This window comes from Ictalurus furcatus, chromosome 4 (assembly GCF_023375685.1).
Source record: "Ictalurus furcatus strain D&B chromosome 4, Billie_1.0, whole genome shotgun sequence".
In the NCBI taxonomy this organism is placed as follows: Eukaryota; Metazoa; Chordata; class Actinopteri; order Siluriformes; family Ictaluridae; genus Ictalurus; species Ictalurus furcatus.
Window position 1 is genome coordinate 36,056,162 of NC_071258.1, and position 20,000 is coordinate 36,076,161.

The window sequence follows — 20,000 nt, forward strand, 5'->3', positions numbered from 1 at the left end:
TGTGTGTGTGTGTGAGATCACTGCATTAGGTTATAAACATGGAGCAGAAAGACAGAGTGAAAGGACTTACAGACAAGTAACGAGATCAGATGCGATAACGAGTTAACGAGCTCAGCTCTATATGATATGACATTAATAACAGAACTGTGATTACTGGCTCAGAATAATTAAGAATGAAAGTGATTAATAAGGCACCGATCCTGATATTGGCTTCTTCTCGTACATACACATACTGTTTTAATATTTTATACACACATACGCCGAGGCGCTACAGGGCCCAGGGGTTAGTTTATTTATATTAGCAGACCTGCCAATCCCGAACAGGAATGATGCGTATTCCCATATTAAAATGTTTTTTAAGGGGGGGTTGATGGGGGGAGGTAAAAATGCAGTATGTAGAGGAGAGGGGGCGGAGCTTCCAGGGGGGGGTCAGATAACATCAGAGATCAAAACACCTACGCAACTGTCAGTCATTCCTGATTCATATGGTGGAGGGGGGGGGGGTGGGGATAGGCGGGGTCTGATCAATAAATACTCAGAAAAGTGTATCTAACTTGTCCTCTGATGTTAATTCTTTTTGTGAAGGTTGGCAGGTCTGAATTAGGGAATAGCATCTCAAATCTCCCCCTACTGGACATATAGTGCACTACAAAGGGTGTAGGGGTCAATAGATAAATAGAGAATTAAAAATGGCTCCCAGTTGTACATGTAGTGCAAAGGATAAGTGTTAATATTGTTAATAATACATCCCCTAGGTAGGGCACCTATACAAGGAAGCAGGAAATGGAGAGGTCATTTGGGACTCGGGCCAATATTAAGATCACTGACAAAGTATGGAAATGACAAAGACTGGATCAGTGCGATGAAAGACAGACAGGCGACTCGTTCACTCTTGGGGAGGACTTGGTCACTTTAAAGGTAAATTTCCACAAAAAAAAAAAAAAAAAGACAAGACACTTCTCCATGAGCTCGCGAGGTCATTCTCAAAAGCGGAAGCTCAAACCGCGCTCGGCTGTGTCCCAAACGTCATTAGTGTCCAAAGGCAGAACAATGGCGGGCAGGGAGAAAGCTCCGCCCCCTTCTAGTACAGTCAGGAATAACAGATTTCACTATATAGAGAGAGAGACAGAGAGACAGAGAGAGAGGGACTTTGACATCTTTCACATTCTCACTAAAACCCCCTCCATCAGTTTCTTCAGTTGGGCCTTTAAGCTCCACCCACATCAGCTCTGATGGCTCTCGGGTCAGTCAGGACTCGGGCGTGGTGGTGGTCCGGGTGGGTGTGGCTTCAGAGAGATGAGTAGAAGAAGATGTAGGCAGCAGAGGACTTGACTGAAGAGGTGGAGATTTCTGACACCTCGTGATCATCGAATTTAAACCAGTTCTGTCGAGCCGCGTTTCTACAGTACGCCGTGTAGTGACCTCCGTCCAGACCCCCGTAATGATTCTACGGGGGGAGGGGGGAAGGCAGCGAGAGGAGGGGGCAGAGAGAGGCAGCAAGGGGGGGGGGGGGAGAGGTGGAGAGGAAGAGAAAGAGGGAGAGAGAGAGAGAGAGAGAAAGGTCGTCAGGTGGTGATGAGTTCTCTAGAACAGCGGCTCTGACAGTAGCGCAGGTTTAGATTAATATTAATAGGTGCTCGTTCTGATACGTTATAGTTTCTATAGCAACAGGGACGTGTACAGCGGACGCGCCACGTAGACTGAGGTTTTCTGTAAGGAGATGTTTATTTCACATTAAAGGAAGGAGTCTCCAGTGTCAGAGCTGTAACAATGTTTTACACTTCGTTGCGGTTTCTCGGTAACGTTACTGTCAGTAAACTGCTGTGGTGCAAGAGGAATAAAACTCTCCAGAACGTGCTGCTATAGTAACAGCAACTGCGCACTTGTGCACACACACACGCACGCACACACACACACACACTCTGAGATGGTGCTGATACTCACAGACACGGCGTACAGGTTATATCTCTTTAGGCTGGTTTTTGGCCCGATGACGTATTGGGACAGGTCCAAATTCTCCAGCGGGAAATCCACTGAGGTCTGGAGCTTCTGCTTCCACCGGCCCTCATACCAGAACCTACACACACACGTCAGTGAGACACCAATGTTTCTGGTGTGGTGACAAAATTAGTGTGCATTTTATACCTTATTTAGGGCTCTAATATGTGTAGGCCCACACACACACACACACACTCTCACACACACACACACACACACACACACACTCACCTCTTTAAGTGTACAAGCAGGATGGGCGGAACCTTCCAGATCTCCAGCTTCTTGGTGAATTCCCTCTGAGCTTTACAGTGAGGGCAGAACACCTTATTATTGTCCGTCAACTTCTCCTCCTTAGAGAAGACCTTCAAACACTCCTACACACACACACACACACACACACACACACACACACACACACACACACACACACACACAAGTCTGAGTGACCATACTGACCATACTCATATATCTACCTTTATGAGTCAGAGTGTGTGTGTGTGTGTGTACCTGCAGAGAGCACTTATAGGATGATGCGAGTGGCAGTGACAGGTACATGAAGGTCTCGAAGGTGCGAGAGCGATGGTGGCATGTCAGACACTGCAGCGTGGACTTGAACTGACCCTGGAACAGAGACACGATGATCGATTCGTTCAGCAGCTTATGCTTCTGCCACGCCCAGTCCGCCGCGCTGACATCATCCATCGCATCACACGCCTCATCCTTCCATCGCTTACGGTTATCCGCCTGAGGGGGGGGACACCATAAAACCACACTGTGTGAGGCTGGGTCTCTAAGCACCTCACACACACACACACACACACACACACACACCCGAAAACAGGAATCTCTGTGCTCGCTGTTACACTGTTTATCAGCATGATGCATGATAATGGGCGAGGCCAATGCATTAAAAATGGGCGTGGCTGTTCAGATGACTGACAGAAATGTCACGATGAAACTAAAACTGCACACCTTGAAAACAATCCTAATATCCATGCATAAACACACACACACACACACACACACACACACTCAAAATAAAAACCAACACAACAATGTGTGTGTGACAATCTGAGCAATCGGACAGGACCGACGCAGAATGATGAAAAACACACACACACACGTACAAACGGCTCATGAGTACTTACTCTCTACACAGGCCGTCACAATGACAACCAAAAGAAAAGGAAAGGAAAGAAAAGAAGAAATCCATAATAAATGTGATCAATAATACTTTTCATTGATCAGACATCATGAAAAGCATGTTGTCCTGCTAGTGCTGGAGTTTGTACATAAAGACCGGTAACTGAACCGGACGCTGATGATTGGACACACAAGAAGGGGGGGGGGCCACTGACTGGGGTGACAATTTCAGTAGATCGGACTGGGTGTTGATGATCAGGTAGTTGTGATCGAGCTATGATTACTGAAGAAGTCAGGATCGGACATGGCCTACTGGGTAATCGGAATCGGATGTTCAGGTAGTTGATGATCCAGCGATGCCTAGCAGGAAAGTTGGGCTTGGGCACAGACAATTGGATACTTGGTTAATCGAGATTAGACACTGCATACTGGCACTGTCTATTGGTTAATCAGAATCGGACATTGCCTATTGGGTATTAAGAATTGGTTTTTGATGATCAGGTAATCGTTATGGAGATTTTGGGTAATCGAAATCAGGCACTGGCTACAAGTTTAATCAAGATTGGACAATGCCTACTGGGTAATCGTGCTCTGGCACCGCCTATTAGGTCTTGGGGATCGGGCACTGCTTACTGGGTAGCTGGAGTCCAGGTTTGATGACAGACGGGTAGACGTGATCGAGCGATGACTAGTGAAGAAGGCGGGACTGGCCACTGCCTCCTGGGTGATCGTCAATCAAGATCAGACAATGACTATTGGTAAATCATGCACTGGTTGCTGGCTAATTAAGATTGGACATGGACTCTTGGGTAATCAAGACCAAGCACTTCTAAGCAGGTGATAATTGTCGAGCACTGCCTATTGGGTAATTGGGATAGAGCATTACCTATTAGGCATTGACAACAAGGTGGTATGGATCAGGTGCTGCCTATTGCATGGTCAAGATTTGGCATTGACAACTGGGTGTTGATAATCCGGTAGTTGGGATCAGCCATTGGAATAGGGCACTGCGTATTGGACAGCCGAGACTGGGTGTTGCCTATTGGGCATGCTGATTGGGCATGCATTGCTGATTATATGGCCAGTTAGATACAGTTAATTCCCCAAAACATATACAGTCATTTTTGCAGATGTTAAAGTTCCTGAGCAGCTGTTACCTTGTTGAGGTCCTCATGTAAGCCGTCCATCAGGAACAGTAGAAGTTCCTGAGAGTCCTGCTGCTCGTAGCCAGAGAACTGGTCGTTAATTTTACCGATGGTGATTTTAAAGTCTCGTGGGCTGATGAACTTAAACTGACCCGACCACAGAGCCTTCATAATCGCACCAAACTCCTCGGCCACCTCGCCCTTATGGCCCAGGATGTTAGATCTAGATAAAAAAAAGAAAATGAGATGACCATGACGGCGTACTCTGTACAACTTCCTAAACACTACAGATGTTGGCATACTTGTTGATGTCATCCTGGTAGCGGTTCCTGTTGAAATATTCGGCCATGAACGGGGTGTTACTCAAACACTGCAGGATTGAGTTCATGTAGCAGGTGTTCCCTAAATTCCGGAGGCCTGTTAGACACGGACCCAATCCACCAAACACTGGGTTCATGGTCCGGATCTTAGCGGCGGATGGACGAGCGAGCTCAGCTTTAGCGTAGGAAGTGGCAGCCACGGGTCTGACGACACACACACACACACACACACACACACACACACACACACAAATGTAAACTTCAAATGAACTGACAGTGTTATACAGTGTGGGCAGGGCTGTAGGTGGTGGGTGGAGGTATAAAATATGAAGCTATGATGTCACTCACTTGGTTTCTCTGTTCACTGTGGGTGTAGGTGTGGGTTTTCTGGCTGCCTCTGCGTTCAGATCCTGGGTGATATCAGGGGAGGAATACGAGCGCTTCAGTTTGGACTGTTCTCGCTCTCTCTCCCTCTCTTGCTCCTTCTCTTTTTCCTTCTCCTTCTCTGTCGTTCCAGCGCTGGGCTTGGGCTTAGAGGGAGTGGCCGGAGGCGTGGCAGGGGGCGTGACAGGGGGGTAAAGGTGCACACGATTGGTGGGGGAGTGATAATACCGATACGTCCCGGTGACCGTGTCCAGGAACTGAAAACACACACGGATAAACACACGCTTAATCAGGTCTAGGTGAATCAAATGTAGGTATATTAGGTTTAGGTGAAGCAAATATATGAACGTATCAAATGTAGGCTATTTAGATGGGTCCAGATGAATCAAACAACTTATTCAGTTCAAATCAAATAGAGGTGAATGTGAATCAAATGTAGGTGAAACAGGTCTAGGTGTATCGAACACAGGTGAATCAACTACGACTACGTAAATCAAACGTAGGTGAATCAAATGTGGATGAACCAAATCAAACGTAGGTGAATCAAATGTGGATGAACCAAATGGATCTATGTGGATCAAATGTGGATGAACCAAAAGAAGGTGAATCAAACTTGGGTGAATCAGGTCTGGGTGGTGAATGTGTGTGAATTCTGTACCTTCATCCAGCCCTCAGGTAGACCAGGCACCACTCTTCCTATTTCCTCACTCCGAGCACGGGTCAGAGGTTCCCGCTGCACACACACACACACACACACAGAAATAATTAATTAATATTATACACTGATTACTCCATCAGTCCACACTTCTGTACATCACTACACCACTCAACACCACTGTGGAGTGTATCAGTGCCCCTGCCAAACAACACACACACACACGCGCACACACCTTTAAATCTGAGACAATAGTGTGGGGCAGAGGAGAATCCAGAGACATGCTCTTGAGCTGAGCGTCCAGCGCCTGATCCTTCACTCCTCTCTTTCCTTTCTCATCTCCTCCCTCCGCTTTCTCCTCCTCTTCCTCTGCCTTCTGGCGCTCCAGTTTCCTCCTCTTCTCCTTCTCCTCCTCTTCGTTCTTCTTCTCCTCCTCTTCTCTCTGTCGTTTCTCCTCTTCCTCTTTCCCTTTCTTTTCCTCCAGGTTTGGCTTGACTGAACGATCCGGAATCACAGGGCCGTTGGTCACTGTGGAAACGGGCCCGCCTTTAGCCTCACCTTCTTTGGATATATCTTCTTTGGCCCCGCCCTCTTTGGCTCCACCCTCAGGGGTCGGTTTTCCACCTTCTGAGGGTTTAACCACTGGCTTGGTGGATCGATCGAACTAGGAGCAAACACAAACACAAGAAAAATTGTACATCAATAAAGTTGGGCAAGGTACACACATGCATGAGTGTGTGTGTGTGTGTGTGTGTACCTGTGGTATAATCTTTGCTGTAACTGCAGGCTGCTTTGGACTTGGAACACTGGACACGCTTGGTGTGGGCGTGTGCGTGGGCTGTGTGGTTGGAGAGGGAGCGTGTATATCAGGGGCAGCGGTTTTGCCGTTTGTGTCCACATCTACAGTGCCATTAGTCTGTACGTCTTCCACACCGTCCGTCACAGACACACTTGCAGGTATGGGCGGAGTCTCCTCCAGACACGGGTAGCTGAAGTTCACTAAAGAAGATAACATACCCGATGACATCATCAACGAAAGTGTGTTCATGCCCATGTTCATATTTTGAAGATGGCAAGCTGAAGTTTACACCATTCTGTGTAAACTCTCGAGACTGCTGTGTGAGGAAAATCCCAGCAGGTCAGAAGTTTCCGAAATACTCATACCAGCCCATCTGGCTCCAACAGCCATGCCATGGGTTACACTTTAAATTTACTTTAAAGTAAAATTACAATTTAGAGATCAGACTTTTTCTTCATGCTGATGTTTGATGTGAACATTAACTGAAGCTCTCGACCTGTATCTGCTTGACCCGAGTTCAGCCATTGTGCTGCTGTCATCTGATTGGCTGATTAGATAACTGCATGAATGAGCAGGTGTACATGTGTTCCTAATAAAGTGGACGATGAGTGTATGTGAATTAGGTTTGGGTGAATCAAATGTGTGTGTATTAATCAAGTGTATATGTGTGTGTGTGTGTGTGTGTGTGTGCGCGTGTACTCACACTCTGGTACCAGGGTGAGTGTGTGTTGGCGTGGAGGTCTGATCTTAGCGTTGCTGGTGAACATTGGATAATAAAGAAGCCAGTTTTCATAGCCTCCCTCTAGAACCTGAGGCTCCGTGCGCAGGATCGTCACACTGTCCCACTGACACACACACACACACACACACACACACAGAGTGAGAGTCAGACATGAAACTTTTTAGGCACTACATAAAGTTGCTTTTCTTTATCTTCTTCTTCCTCTTATTATTATTATTATTATTATTATTACCTTGTATAGCGCATCCTTCAGGCTCTGTAAAGTCGTGCCCAGTTTCAGGTCCGTTAAGGAGCTGAACCAGTCGAGCAGGACGATATAATCAGCAAAGGCACGCTGCTCCCACTGAGGCAGAGACTCTGATGGCAGCTTCATCAGGATCTGATTCACTGTGATCCTACACACACACACACACACACACACACACACACACACACACACAGTGAAGAACATGTTAGCTAGCTGCAACATGCAGTTTGAATATGTAAACTGACACCTAGCCTTAGCGTTAGCAGATGAGTTATGTAGTTAGATAGAACATGGACCGTGAATATGTAAGTTGTTAGGGTAATAAAGATATGAATATGTAAATATGTAAATCTGTAAGCCTCTAGTCAATCTTAAACCCTGTGCAAGCTGGATTAGGTTCTCTAATGTCATTTTTAATATTGACATTAATAATTTATTAGAGATATGAACTTGCCAGATATCTAGCTGTAATGGCAGTAATATGTGTGTGTGTGTGTGTGTGTGTGTGTGTGTGTGTGTGTATGTGTGTGTGTGTGAGAGAGAGAGAGAGAGAGAGAGTAAGCACCCGGGACTGACGGCCTCCTCAGGAACACTGATGCACTTTTGATTGGGCACCGCCATGTGTGACTCCTCAAAGTCCGCTTGTTTTCGAGTGTCCATCACTAACACAGTCAGGTTAGGGTCCTTCATCATAGTGTACAACTGCTGAGCACTAATCCCTCCACTCAGGGGCGCTAGAGAGAGAGAGAGAGCAGTTATGCATATAAAGAGCTTTGCCTTAAACACACACACACACACACACACACACACACACACACACACACACACACACACACACTTCTGACCTGGTGAGTTTACAGTCTTCAGCTCGTTCTGTTCTTTAGCCTGTGCGATGGGGACAGAGTGGATATGAACAGCGTGTAAGCCACGCCCTGCCTGATTCATTACTGCTCATATTAATGTTGACCTTTGACTTTTTGTACCTTTTTGCTGTCCTTTCTGTTCTCTGGCGTTTTGGGCGACGCTCGTCCTTTGTCCTTTTCTGCTTTCTGCTCTCGTCTCTCCTTTTCCTCTCTCTTCTCTCGTTCCTCCAGCTTCTTCCGTACCTCCTCCTCTTCATACCTGAGAGAGGACAGGTAAGAGAAGAGGTGAGGGGGAGAGGTGAGGGGACAGGTAAGAGTGCAGGTGAGGGTGCAGGCAGGTGAGGGGACAGGTGAGGGACAGGCAGGTGAGGGGACAGGAGAGAGTACAGGTGAGGGGACAGGCAGGTGAGGGGACAGGAGAGAGTACAGGTGAGGGGACAGGCAGGTGAGGGGACAGGTGAGGGGATAGGCAGGTGAGGGGACAGGAGAGGGGACAGGAGAGGAGACAGGAGAGGGGACAGGTGAGGAGTACTAGGCTAGGGTTTAGATTCAGGGATCAGTGGTGTCAAAGAGACGCCATGTCTAAACCACACCCTATCCACTACATAGTGCACTATTTAAGGAATCTAAAAATGTAGTAGAGAACATGATGAAATCCCACAATGCACCACAGTGGGTTAGTGTCTAAACAACATTACCCAGCTGGCACGGTATACCCATGATGAACACTAGCACTTGAAGAAAACATGTCTTTATAGTGAACCAAGTCAGACTGCTGATCTGAATTAGGGTGTAGGGTGTAGGTGGTGAGTATTGGGTACAGCAGGCACAGGTGAGTGGAGTAACCTGTACCTGAACTTCAGACTCTCAGAGAGTTTCTCCGCCTCCTCGATGGCCCTCTTAAAGCTGGATGGCCCGAGCATGGACATGAAGAAATCCTGCAACGTAAATAAAAATAAAATGTAAACACTACAACAGGACACAGGAAGTGCATTCAAGATCAGGATTTACTCTCCAGTACTGTGCTGAATTCTCTCTATTCTCTGTATACACTTTGTTATGGAGTTTTATATTTATAGTGGCTGAGACGTCCGTACAGTACTGTACATCGTGTAAAATATTAATCTAGGACTAAAGTACACAGCAGTTACTCCTGGGACGCGATGGAAAATACCAGCAGTAACTACAGCGTCCTTCAGTAACAAGTAAACGCTATAAATAACAGAAATTAGCTTCTGCTAATACAATAATGAAGTTATTACACTGATTTACACACTGGCAGCTATGGTAGAAAATATCGTATACAAAATCACTTTCACTCTCCACTTCCGAACTCACACCATTAAAAACTAGGACATCAAACTGTTAGAAACAGATCTTCTCTACACACTTCGTGTAAATAATTCCTCATTCTTTACAGCTTCTACCCTTGGCGAGATTTCTTTCACACCTGTTGCTGTTTGAAGTCCGGCCTCTTCTTAATGAGGTCGTAGACGGTCAGGTACTTCATGTAGAGGACATAGGCTTTTTCCTCATCTCTGTCCAGACGGCATTCCTCTGCCGCTTTAAAGAGCTTACACGCACTCTGGACATAGCTGAAACACACACACACACACACACACACACACAGTGAATAATGAAACAGAAATTTAACATCAATAACGTTATGTTTTACAGTAATGTGAATAAATCCCACCTGACTGTTCTTGTCTCGAGCTCTCAGAGACCGTACACCCTACTCTGAAGGGATTAGTTTTCCGTGTGGAGGTGTGTAATGTAATTATTATCAGAGTATCTCTGTAATTTTACTCCAAATCTGTAATGTCAGTACATTTCTTTTCAACAGAATGAGCGTGTACACACCTGGACAGATTGTGTTATGTCCTGTGGGAAAAAAGGTTTGTTGCTTTTTCACGGGTATAAAAACGCTCCAGGAAGCGCTCGCTCTCTCTCTCGTTTCCCAACAAAACCAAAAGTTTAAAATGAAGAACAATTATATATAGATAAGGTTTAAAAAAAAAAAAAAAAAAAAAAAAAAAAAAAAAAAAAAAAGGGTGTGTCAGAAAAGCGACACAGGTTTTGGGTTAGTTATTGGGTTTCTAGTGCAGGTAAAGACTACAGACATGTTATGGTCATGTGACCTCCTAATCACACACAACTTGTGTGTCCACCACAAAGCAGTTAGCTGATCATTTGGTAAAAAAATCAAAGCTGTTCAGGTAATCATTTGGTCAAAATCAAAACAGTTGGGTGATCATTTGGTCAAAATGAAAACAGTTGGGTGATCATTTGGTCAAAATGGAAGCTGTTGGGTGATCATTTGGTCAAAATGGAAGCTGTTCGGCTGATCATTTGGTCAAAATCAAAACAGTTGGGTGATCATTTGGTCAAAATGGAAGCTGTTCGGCTGATCATTTGGTCAAAATGAAAGGAGTTGGTTTATCATTTTATCAAAATCAAAGCACCGAGAAACTAATCCGACTCAAACAGTACATTAGTACATTAGTAATACATTAATCAGCAAAAGCACAAGAATAAACAGTGTTTTATCTTAGAAAACAGATGATTCAGTCTTACTGCTTGGTGCTGGCTTTATCCAACTTGATCTCAGCCTTTTTGTTCAGCTCTCCCAGTGAGGTGCAGAGGTAAAGCTCCTTCACTCCTGTAGCCACTCCAGGCATCTTCAGGCTCGTGGTTTATATCTCAACTCACAGCAATAATAATCATTCGATTTCCTCACATTCTCACCAACTGTAGGGAAACAAGACTCACAGTTAGACCATCAAATACTGATAAAACCATCACAGCTTCGTATTTCTAACAACACACTATTCTATCACAAAGTTGACAGAAAATTCCAGGCGTCTTGTTTGTAAACAAATCTGAATATCTGTCATTAGCTAATGCTTCAGTCTCCTACAGAACAGCTCATAAATAAATAAATAAATAAATAAATAAATAAATAAATAAACAAACAACAGTGGCTCATTGCACATACAGAATGTAAATAAGTGTTAATTCTGTTTTTTTCCTCATTCCTTCAGAAGTGTCACAACGTTTCTTTAAAGTAAATAATCAGGAAGTAGCCAAACTATCCGTGTAAACACAGCACTCCAGAGCCTAGCATTAGCACGCTAGCACGCTAAGCTAACTCAGAAACAACCTTTGCTGTGGTAATAATTTTGCAATCCACTCAGCTAATCAATAAACAACATGCGAACTTTCCTATTTCTAGCTAATCATTAATAACTGTAAATACACACTAGCTGAGAGAGACAGAGGTGCTAACTGCTACAGCTGATTCCCGGAACTAGTTGTTGTTGTGGGTTTTTTTTTTTTTTACCCCTAACAAATCCCACCCTCGAGCACTGTGATTGGCTAATTTGTTCATAGTCACGTGCCGATAGCGGTAGCAAAAGCAAAACGTCAACCTGTCGGCCATATTGGAAAGGTCCAGACTCAACTCTAAAACAGTGCTAGAGCATGATAAAACCAGCCGAGACTAGTTTTTTCACAAATTTCAATTTTCACAAAATTGATTTTATTACAGACATTATACATTTCTGAATTTCACAAGTAATGCACATCTAAATCAACAAGAACTGTCAATATTCTGATCTGGTCTAATGAATGACTATAAGATTAAACAGAAATAACAATACAGACACATCTCAATGTACTACACAACTTGTTAAAATCACTATAACAACAGCATAAGAATAAACTAGAACTGTAGACCTGGAAAGCTTTATTTTCTTTTTCACATAACAGATTACTCTGAATCACAAGGAAAGTCACAAGGTTTACGTTTCATGCACGGTTATCTAAAAATAAATTTGACTGATGGTTTGATCGAGGTGAAAGCTGTTCACCTGGTCATTTTGCTGAAACGAAAGATGTTTGGCTGGTCTTTCCGTCAAACCAAAAGACACAAGCCAATCAGCTAACCATCTCGTTAAACCCCTTTAGTAGCTATAACTATTTACAAATCAAACTGTGGTTGAAATGAAAAGGCAATAAGCAACGGGTAAAAAACTTTAGATATTAGGCATAATCTTTACACATTTATTATTATTAAATCTCAATAAGCCTCAATAATAATAATAATAATAATAATAATAATAATAATAGTTAACAACCACAAAGAATATATCATCATTAGGAGCATCATTTGGAGTACTTCTCACAAAATAAAAAATTTCATTACGTAGCTTTAGCTAGATTTCCATCTAGGATTGTTGCCAGACCGTTTCATTTTGTGTAGATCATAACGTGGCAGTATAATAATTGTTAATTACAAATGACAATTTTTGTTTTGTTCGTGAAGTTTAACACCTATTTCTTCAAAGCCAATATTATTATTACGATTCTTTTTCATATGTTTGCAACTCAATCCACAAAGTTTTTAGCATAAAACAAAATAAATGCTCAGTATAGTTTCAAGTCGACTGTCACAAAAATGATTTAAAAAATAATAATAAACAGAAAATAACAAGATTTGGCAGCACTGTCCGCCATTACACCACGTATCACTCCGCGCAGGACTTTTGTTTTCTTCACTTTGCGAGTGTATTTGAACTGTAATAATATTTTTAAAAGAGTTTGTGTTTTTTGTAACATATTCTACATGTACACATTTCAGTCAGAACTTCAATCACAACTCGAGGAAGTGTAGATAAACGCAGCTAAAACGCTAAAAAGAGCAGGGAACTGGAGCTGTGTGTACATCCGCGCGGCTGGGGGGGAAGAAAGTAGTGCGCGGAGTGAGCAGGAATCGTATGAGTGTTATTTTCAGCTCGCGCTTTTCATCGTAAAACAAAACAAAAAACACACAGAATTCTAAACTCGTCGGAGGTTTCGGGGAGAAAACGTGATATAAAAGTTGTGAATCTTTTTCCAGGTCAGTGTGGATGTTTTTTTTTTTTTTTGGAGCTCGCGCTCCACCGGATGTGGAAGTTGATGTTGTGTTTGGTGTAAAAAATATTTCCACTTCCCCCGGAAACCTGCCACGATTTCTAACCGATTTCCTGTTCATTACTTTAACTTCACACGTTCCGTCCGAGTATAAACTCGTATAAACAGATGTTTATAACCTTCCTTTGTTCAAATTTTTTATTGAAATATTTTAGTAGTTGCTTTTGATAAATGGCGGGGATTGTGGGAACAGAAAATGGAGGCCTAGGTTTAGCTTAAGCGTTAGCTCTAATGAGTTAGCAACATGCTAACAGGTTCAAAGTTGTTGACAGACAGCGGGGTCGATTTTTATTTGTATTCACAGTATTCTTTCAAATTGACCGAGTGTTTGTTTTTAATTATAAAATGGTACATGGAGAAAATCGAAGCCTGGGTTCTGCTTGAACAGGATGGCTAAACGACTTTGCTAGATAAGCTAGCATAACATGATGTATTTATTACTCAAGAAACCAATTGCAGGATGATATTGTGTTTTTAGTATGCGCGCGAGATTGTAAATACGTCACGGAATTTGTAACGCGCGTGCACACGATTTACTGTACTCGTGCTCTTTTTTTTTGCTTAATTTGTTTTGTATTAAAGAAAAAAAAACACTTCCAGTTTTATAGATAACTTGAATAATGATTGTACAGTTTAAGCAGGTGGATGTAATTTGGAAAATTATATTTTTTTAAAGTCTCAATTTTTAGCACAAATAATCCTAAAAGTGTTATTAAATCGGTCACTCAAAAAGTAATTGATTATAAAAGTATGTTTTTTTTTATAGCATCACTGTTTTTAAATATATGATATAGTTGTTATTGATCATATATACATTACAGCACAGTGAAATTATTTTCTTCATATACCCCAGCATGTCAGGAAGTTGGGGTCAGAGCGCAGGGTCAGCCATGATAGAGCACCCCCTGGAGCAGAGAGGGTTAAGGGCCTTGCTCAAGGGCCCAACACTGGCAGCCTGGCAGTTCTGGGGCCTGAACCCCTGACCTTCTGATCAGTAACCCAGAGCCTTAACCGCCAAACCACCACCGGCCTTCTATAGATTATATTTAATATGCATGAGATACTAATTGACGTCACAAAGTTGTAACGTGCGAACGATGGCTTGCTTTATTTTGAGTTGTCAAGTTTATAAAATTGTGGCTGTGTTCAGGTTCGTATTTGCCCTGGGTATAGGAAAGTAGATCAACTAAATCAGCTAAACTAAAAATAAATGTTTAATTTTATTGTTTGGGATACTGCTTCAGTGACAAGTTAATTGATTTCTTTTGTTTCCCCTTGGAGCTTGTAAGGGATCCGTATCGACCGAAAAGTAAACATATATTTCATATATTTCCTCAGAATGTGTCACTGAAATCCAAACTGTATTCATTTTATAAGAACATGCACTGTATGGCTAAAACTACGGACACCAGAGTTGCCACAAAGTTAGAAGACATGGTGTGTGAAGAAGGTGGAAGAACTTGAGGGTCCTGCGCAGAGTCCTGACCTCAACCCCACTGAACTCCTTTGGGATGACCTGGAACTGGAGTCTCCTCACATCAACATCAGTGCAGGACCTCAACCTCACTAATGCTCTTGTAGCTGAATGAACACAAATCCCCACAGCCATGCCCCAAAATCTAGTGGAAAGCCTTCCCAGAAGAGTGGAGGAGTTTATTACAAGAGCAAAACGAAAATAAATCTGGAATGGGTGTGACGGTCAGGGGTGCACATACTTTTAACCATATAGTGTATATAAAATCAAAATAAAACATATTTAATAGTGTAATAGTGCTTTATTATCTGCATGTGTCTCAAAATGTGTAAATATATTTAAAATCCACACATTAAAGATATTCTATAAAAAGAACAATACAGGAAGTAACTGGAGAGTACTTCAATAATAATTAAAGCTGCAAGCAGCATTTTTGGGGGCCAAGCACCCAGACTTGGTGAGCTGCACGCACAATCAATCGTTGTGTAAACAATCACAGGAAAGCAGATCTATAACGATTGGCAAAGGGATTCAAGAATGATTTGTAGTTTCACTAAAAACAGCACTTAAATGGGAACATTTTGGCATGTTATTGTAAGTTTTGCCCAGTAAGTGGCAATGTCACAGAATTTATTGCATAGTACGGTCCTCAGCTAAGGCCTACCAAGATTTGTGTCAGTGTGCAAGGTCGTTGCTGAGATGCAGCCTTACTTCCCTGACATGTTTGTTGGCAAATTACGGACAAATCGTTTGGAATATCAACATTCTTTTGATAAAGTTTGTCCAGGTTGGTCTGAAGATGATGTATGCCAAATTTGGTGTTGATTGGACATAATGTAGTAAATGCTGAGTGTAGTTAACAATGTTTCCAGAGAAACGTGACGTTTTAGGCAAAAGTCCTTCGTCAGATGTGCAAGCAGAGTGCTCGTGAATGGTTGATAATGGCATGGCGTTTAATCCCATGGGATTCTGAAGATGTAAGAGTGTAGATGAGCTCTTTCTCATCACATTTCCAAACTTCATTGTTCTCATTACAGCAGCTAACGATGCAAACAGAGATCAACGTTACCTCTGTCACAGGAAGGGAGAAATCTGAAACATCACGTTACTCTATCAACTTCACGTCCTACGCTGAATGTTCACTACATCTGCATCATGTAGATTAAACTAAAACCTACTTTACCTGTGGACATAATTAATGAGGCGCTGAGAGAGGGAATGAAAACTAAAGACCACATTTTCTAGAAGTCGATATTATATGTGTATTTTGTTTAGATAAATATTTTCATTTGTATATCAGGAGCTGTGAAACTCGACCTGATCATGAAAAGAAAATACTTTCAGATTTACGTGTTAGCTTCACTTTATTCCTGATTTATTTTTTGTTTCTGTTGCATTTGTCCTATATCACAGAGAAACACATGGTCATGTGACCTGTACAGTCACACAAACACACATCACATGTGTAACAGGAAGTACAACTCAACACAAGTCCAAGTACAACAACATAAACACTGGATTTGGAACACAGTGCGTGACGCTGGTGTAACTGTGTGTGTGTGTGTGTGTAGATGTCTCTGGTGGATCTGGGGAAGAAGTTGCTGGAGGCGGCTCGCTCTGGACAGGATGACGAGGTTCGGATCCTCATGGCTAACGGAGCTCCGTTCACCACAGACTGGGTGAGTGATGACATCATCATCATCATCATCATCATCAAGCTAGCTGTAACTGTTTAACTGATGTTAAACGCTCCCTGAACTCATCACTACAGCGTGATGTATAAATTCTATAGATGTGGCCGTACTTCTGTATAAAAACTGATTCGGGGGCGGGGCTTCATGTGGGCTCTGTTTGTGATGTCGCTAAGTAAATTCTACAGCTTTGGACCAATCACATATACGAGATTAGAAGATGACAACCTGCTATCTTGAAGCCACAGAGCCAGTGTGCTGTGCTGGCTAGCCAACACTGCGAACGTTAATGAGGAAATGATTGTGGTTGTCATGGTAACACTGAATGGTTATTCTGACAGGTTTGAGCTTCTGTTAAATAAGATTCTGATACTGATACACTCGTGAGATAGTTTACAAGAAGCACTAATAACTGCCATTGTAACCACCTAGCAACCCACTATTAACCACCTAGACACTATTGCAACCACTTAGCAACCCCCTAGTAACCGCTTGGGATACCATTGCAAGCCCATAGTAACACCAGAGAATTACTTAAGCTACAGTCACTTTACATATTCTGTTGATATTTAGCTAATTATTTTTAGTGATATTTGGCCGTTAGTGATGTGTGTGTGTGTGTGTGTGCGCATATGTTTGTGTGCAGCTGGGCACATCGCCACTCCACCTCTCAGCTCAGTACGGTCACTATTCAACCACCGAAGTGCTGCTGCGCGCCGGCGTCAGCCGAGACGCTCGCACCAAAGTGGACCGAACACCTCTGCACATGGCTGCTTCGGAAGGCCACGCCTCCATCGTAGAGGTCCTGTTGCAGGTAAAGGGGGAGGGGCTTACAGGTTTAAAGGGGTTGGTTGGAGATGAGTGATATCATCTTAATAACGCCTTTAATGAGCTTGTTACTTTTGTGAGCAGAGTTTTATGTAAACCTTGACCTCACACACACACACACACACACACACATCATCTGAGGTTTATGGACTCAGACGGTCAAACAGGAATTGCACCTTTAATTCTGTTGAACATTGTTAACGTAGTTTTACGACAGCGTATCATATCAGGTTTTAAATTTTTGCATGTGTGTGTGTGCGTGTGTGTGCGCATGTGTGTATTAAAGTGTATAGGTGCATCATACGACATCAGAGAAGCTTTGATGTTCATGCACTCATGTATTTGTCTGTTTTAGAGAGCAGCAATTGCGCCATTACAGAGTAAACAGAATGAACCACTTCTTGTGCTTTCATCCTCACTGACTGATGAACAGTGACTGCATTGTGTGTGTGTGTGTGTGTGTGTGTGTGTGTGTGTGTGTGTGTGTAGCACGGTGCTGACGTGAATGCTAAGGACATGTTGAAGATGACGGCTCTGCACTGGGCGGTTGAACATGGACACGGTGACGTGGTGGCGCTGCTGCTGAGGTTTGGCGCTGACGTTCACGCTCAGAGTAAATTCGGCAAAACGGCGCTCGATATCGCGCTCGACAACAACAATGAGGACCTGGCGGAAATCCTGCAGGTGTCAAACTAACACACACACACATGCCTGAAATACCATCACAACCACCTAATAACCTCCTCCCCAAAGATACCATTACAACCACCTAGCAACCCCATAGTAACCACAAATACCATTACAAACATGAAGCAACCCCATAATAACCACTTGAAATACTATTGCAAGCACCTAGCAACTATTGCATAGTAACCACCTCATATGCCATAACAACTGCTTAGCAACCCCACCTAGTAACCATTTGAGATACCATTACAACCAGGTAGTAACCCCATTGTGACCTCAGATACTAGTACGATCACCTATCAACCACTGCCTGCGATACCATAGTAACCACCTAGCAGCCTCCTGGGATACAATAATAAACATCTAGCAACCTCCTGGGATAACATAGCAAGCACATAGTAACACTTATACTTAACAGAAGACAATGCTTAAGTTACACAATCACCTTAACACCACAACGATACCACAGCAACTGCCTAGCAACACCCTGGTAACTGCCCAAGGTACCATCGCAACCACCTAGCAACCCCATAGTAACCACCTGAGATACCATAGCAATCACCTAGTTACCCCATAGTAACCACCTGAGATACCATAGCAATCACCTAGTTACCCCATAGTAACCACCTAGCAACTCCTAGTAAGTGACTTAGATACCATAATCACAGACAGCATTCCAACCCCATAGCAACCACCTGAGATACCATTGCAAAAACCTAGCAACCACCTAGAATGACGTATTAAACACCAAGCAACACCAGGGCATTGCATGAGCTGTGGAGTCACTGTAGTTTCTGTAGGAAGTGTTGTGGTGTGTAACAGTGTGAACGATCAGATGTCGTTATTAGTGGTGATGTGATGCAGGTGGCGATGCAGAACCAAATCAACACAAACCCCGAGAGTCCCGACATGCTGACCATCCACACTGCATCTCCTCAGTTCATCATTGGCCCGGGGGGCGTGGTCAACCTGACCGGCCTCATCTCACCCTCGAACACAGCTAAACCTGCAGGTACACACACACACACACACACACACACACACACACACACACACCTCATCTCACCCTCTAACACTGCTAAACCTACAGGTACACACACACACACACACACACACACACACACACCTCATCTCACCCTCGAACACTGCTAAACCTGCAGGTACACACACACACACACACACAGACACACACACCTCATCTCACCCTCTAACACTGCTAAACCTGCAGGTACACACACACACACACACCTCATCTCACCCTCTAACACTGCTAAACCTGCAGGTACACACACACACACACACACACACACACACACCTCATCTCACCCTCGAACACTGCTAAACCTGCAGGTACACACACACACACACACACAGACACACACACCTCATCTCACCCTCTAACACTGCTAAACCTGCAGGTACACACACACACACACACCTCATCTCACCCTCTAACACTGCTAAACCTGCAGGTACACACACACACACACACACACACACACACACCTCATCTCACCCTCTAACACTGCTAAACCTGCAGGTACACACACACACACACACACACACACACACACACCTCATCTCACCCTCGAACACTGCTAAACCTGCAGGTACACACACACACACACACCTCATCTCACCCTCTAACACTGCTAAATCTGCAGGTACACACACACACACACACACACACACCTCATCTCACCCTCGAACACTGCTAAACCTGCAGGTACACACACACACACACACACACAGACACACACACCTCATCTCACCCTCTAACACTGCTAAACCTGCAGGTACACACACACACACACACCTCATCTCACCCTCTAACATTGTTAAATCTGCAGGTACACACACACACACACACACACACACACACACACACACACCTACCTCATCTCACCCTCTAACACTGCTAAACCTGCAGGTACACACACACACACACACACACACACACCTACCTCATCTCACCCTCTAACACTGCTAAACCTACAGGTACACACACACACACACACACACACACACCTCATCTCACCCTCTAACACTG

At 43.6% G+C, this 20,000-nt stretch overlaps 2 protein-coding genes across 3 annotated transcripts in view; one reads left to right on the plus strand and one right to left on the minus strand.

The window, feature by feature from the left end:
• Nucleotides 1-11,632, minus strand: part of usp8 (ubiquitin specific peptidase 8) — a 12,689-nt gene extending 1,057 nt beyond the window's left edge. Inside the window, exons 1-19 of one of the 2 annotated variants that reach the window (XM_053623802.1) lie at nucleotides 11,560-11,632; nucleotides 10,874-11,047; nucleotides 9,747-9,891; nucleotides 9,149-9,234; nucleotides 8,417-8,555; nucleotides 8,279-8,318; nucleotides 7,999-8,167; nucleotides 7,419-7,581; nucleotides 7,148-7,289; nucleotides 6,403-6,644; nucleotides 5,881-6,309; nucleotides 5,649-5,723; nucleotides 4,955-5,247; nucleotides 4,589-4,810; nucleotides 4,299-4,509; nucleotides 2,506-2,742; nucleotides 2,230-2,372; nucleotides 1,945-2,077; nucleotides 1-1,447 (exon numbers count right to left, since the gene is read on the minus strand). The exon at nucleotides 1-1,447 is cut by the window's left edge and continues 1,057 nt beyond it. In XM_053623802.1, coding sequence (XP_053479777.1) covers nucleotides 1,289-1,447; nucleotides 1,945-2,077; nucleotides 2,230-2,372; nucleotides 2,506-2,742; nucleotides 4,299-4,509; nucleotides 4,589-4,810; nucleotides 4,955-5,247; nucleotides 5,649-5,723; nucleotides 5,881-6,309; nucleotides 6,403-6,644; nucleotides 7,148-7,289; nucleotides 7,419-7,581; nucleotides 7,999-8,167; nucleotides 8,279-8,318; nucleotides 8,417-8,555; nucleotides 9,149-9,234; nucleotides 9,747-9,891; nucleotides 10,874-10,977 — 3,132 coding nt within the window. In that variant the 5' untranslated portion in view covers nucleotides 10,978-11,047; nucleotides 11,560-11,632 and the 3' untranslated portion in view covers nucleotides 1-1,288. Of the gene's footprint in view, nucleotides 1,448-1,944; nucleotides 2,078-2,229; nucleotides 2,373-2,505; nucleotides 2,743-4,298; nucleotides 4,510-4,588; nucleotides 4,811-4,954; nucleotides 5,248-5,648; nucleotides 5,724-5,880; nucleotides 6,310-6,402; nucleotides 6,645-7,147; nucleotides 7,290-7,418; nucleotides 7,582-7,998; nucleotides 8,168-8,278; nucleotides 8,319-8,416; nucleotides 8,556-9,148; nucleotides 9,235-9,746; nucleotides 9,892-10,873; nucleotides 11,048-11,294 lie in introns of both variants that reach the window. The other variant, XM_053623803.1, reaches the window with a different exon arrangement.
• A 1,172-nt stretch (nucleotides 11,633-12,804) lies between these two features.
• gabpb1 (GA binding protein transcription factor subunit beta 1) overlaps nucleotides 12,805-20,000 on the plus strand; it is a 9,824-nt gene continuing 2,628 nt past the window's right edge. The window contains exons 1-5 of the mRNA XM_053623805.1: nucleotides 12,805-13,196; nucleotides 16,316-16,423; nucleotides 17,082-17,249; nucleotides 17,753-17,947; nucleotides 18,815-18,962. Coding sequence (XP_053479780.1) covers nucleotides 16,316-16,423; nucleotides 17,082-17,249; nucleotides 17,753-17,947; nucleotides 18,815-18,962 — 619 coding nt within the window. The 5' untranslated portion in view covers nucleotides 12,805-13,196. The remainder of the gene's footprint in view (nucleotides 13,197-16,315; nucleotides 16,424-17,081; nucleotides 17,250-17,752; nucleotides 17,948-18,814; nucleotides 18,963-20,000) is intronic.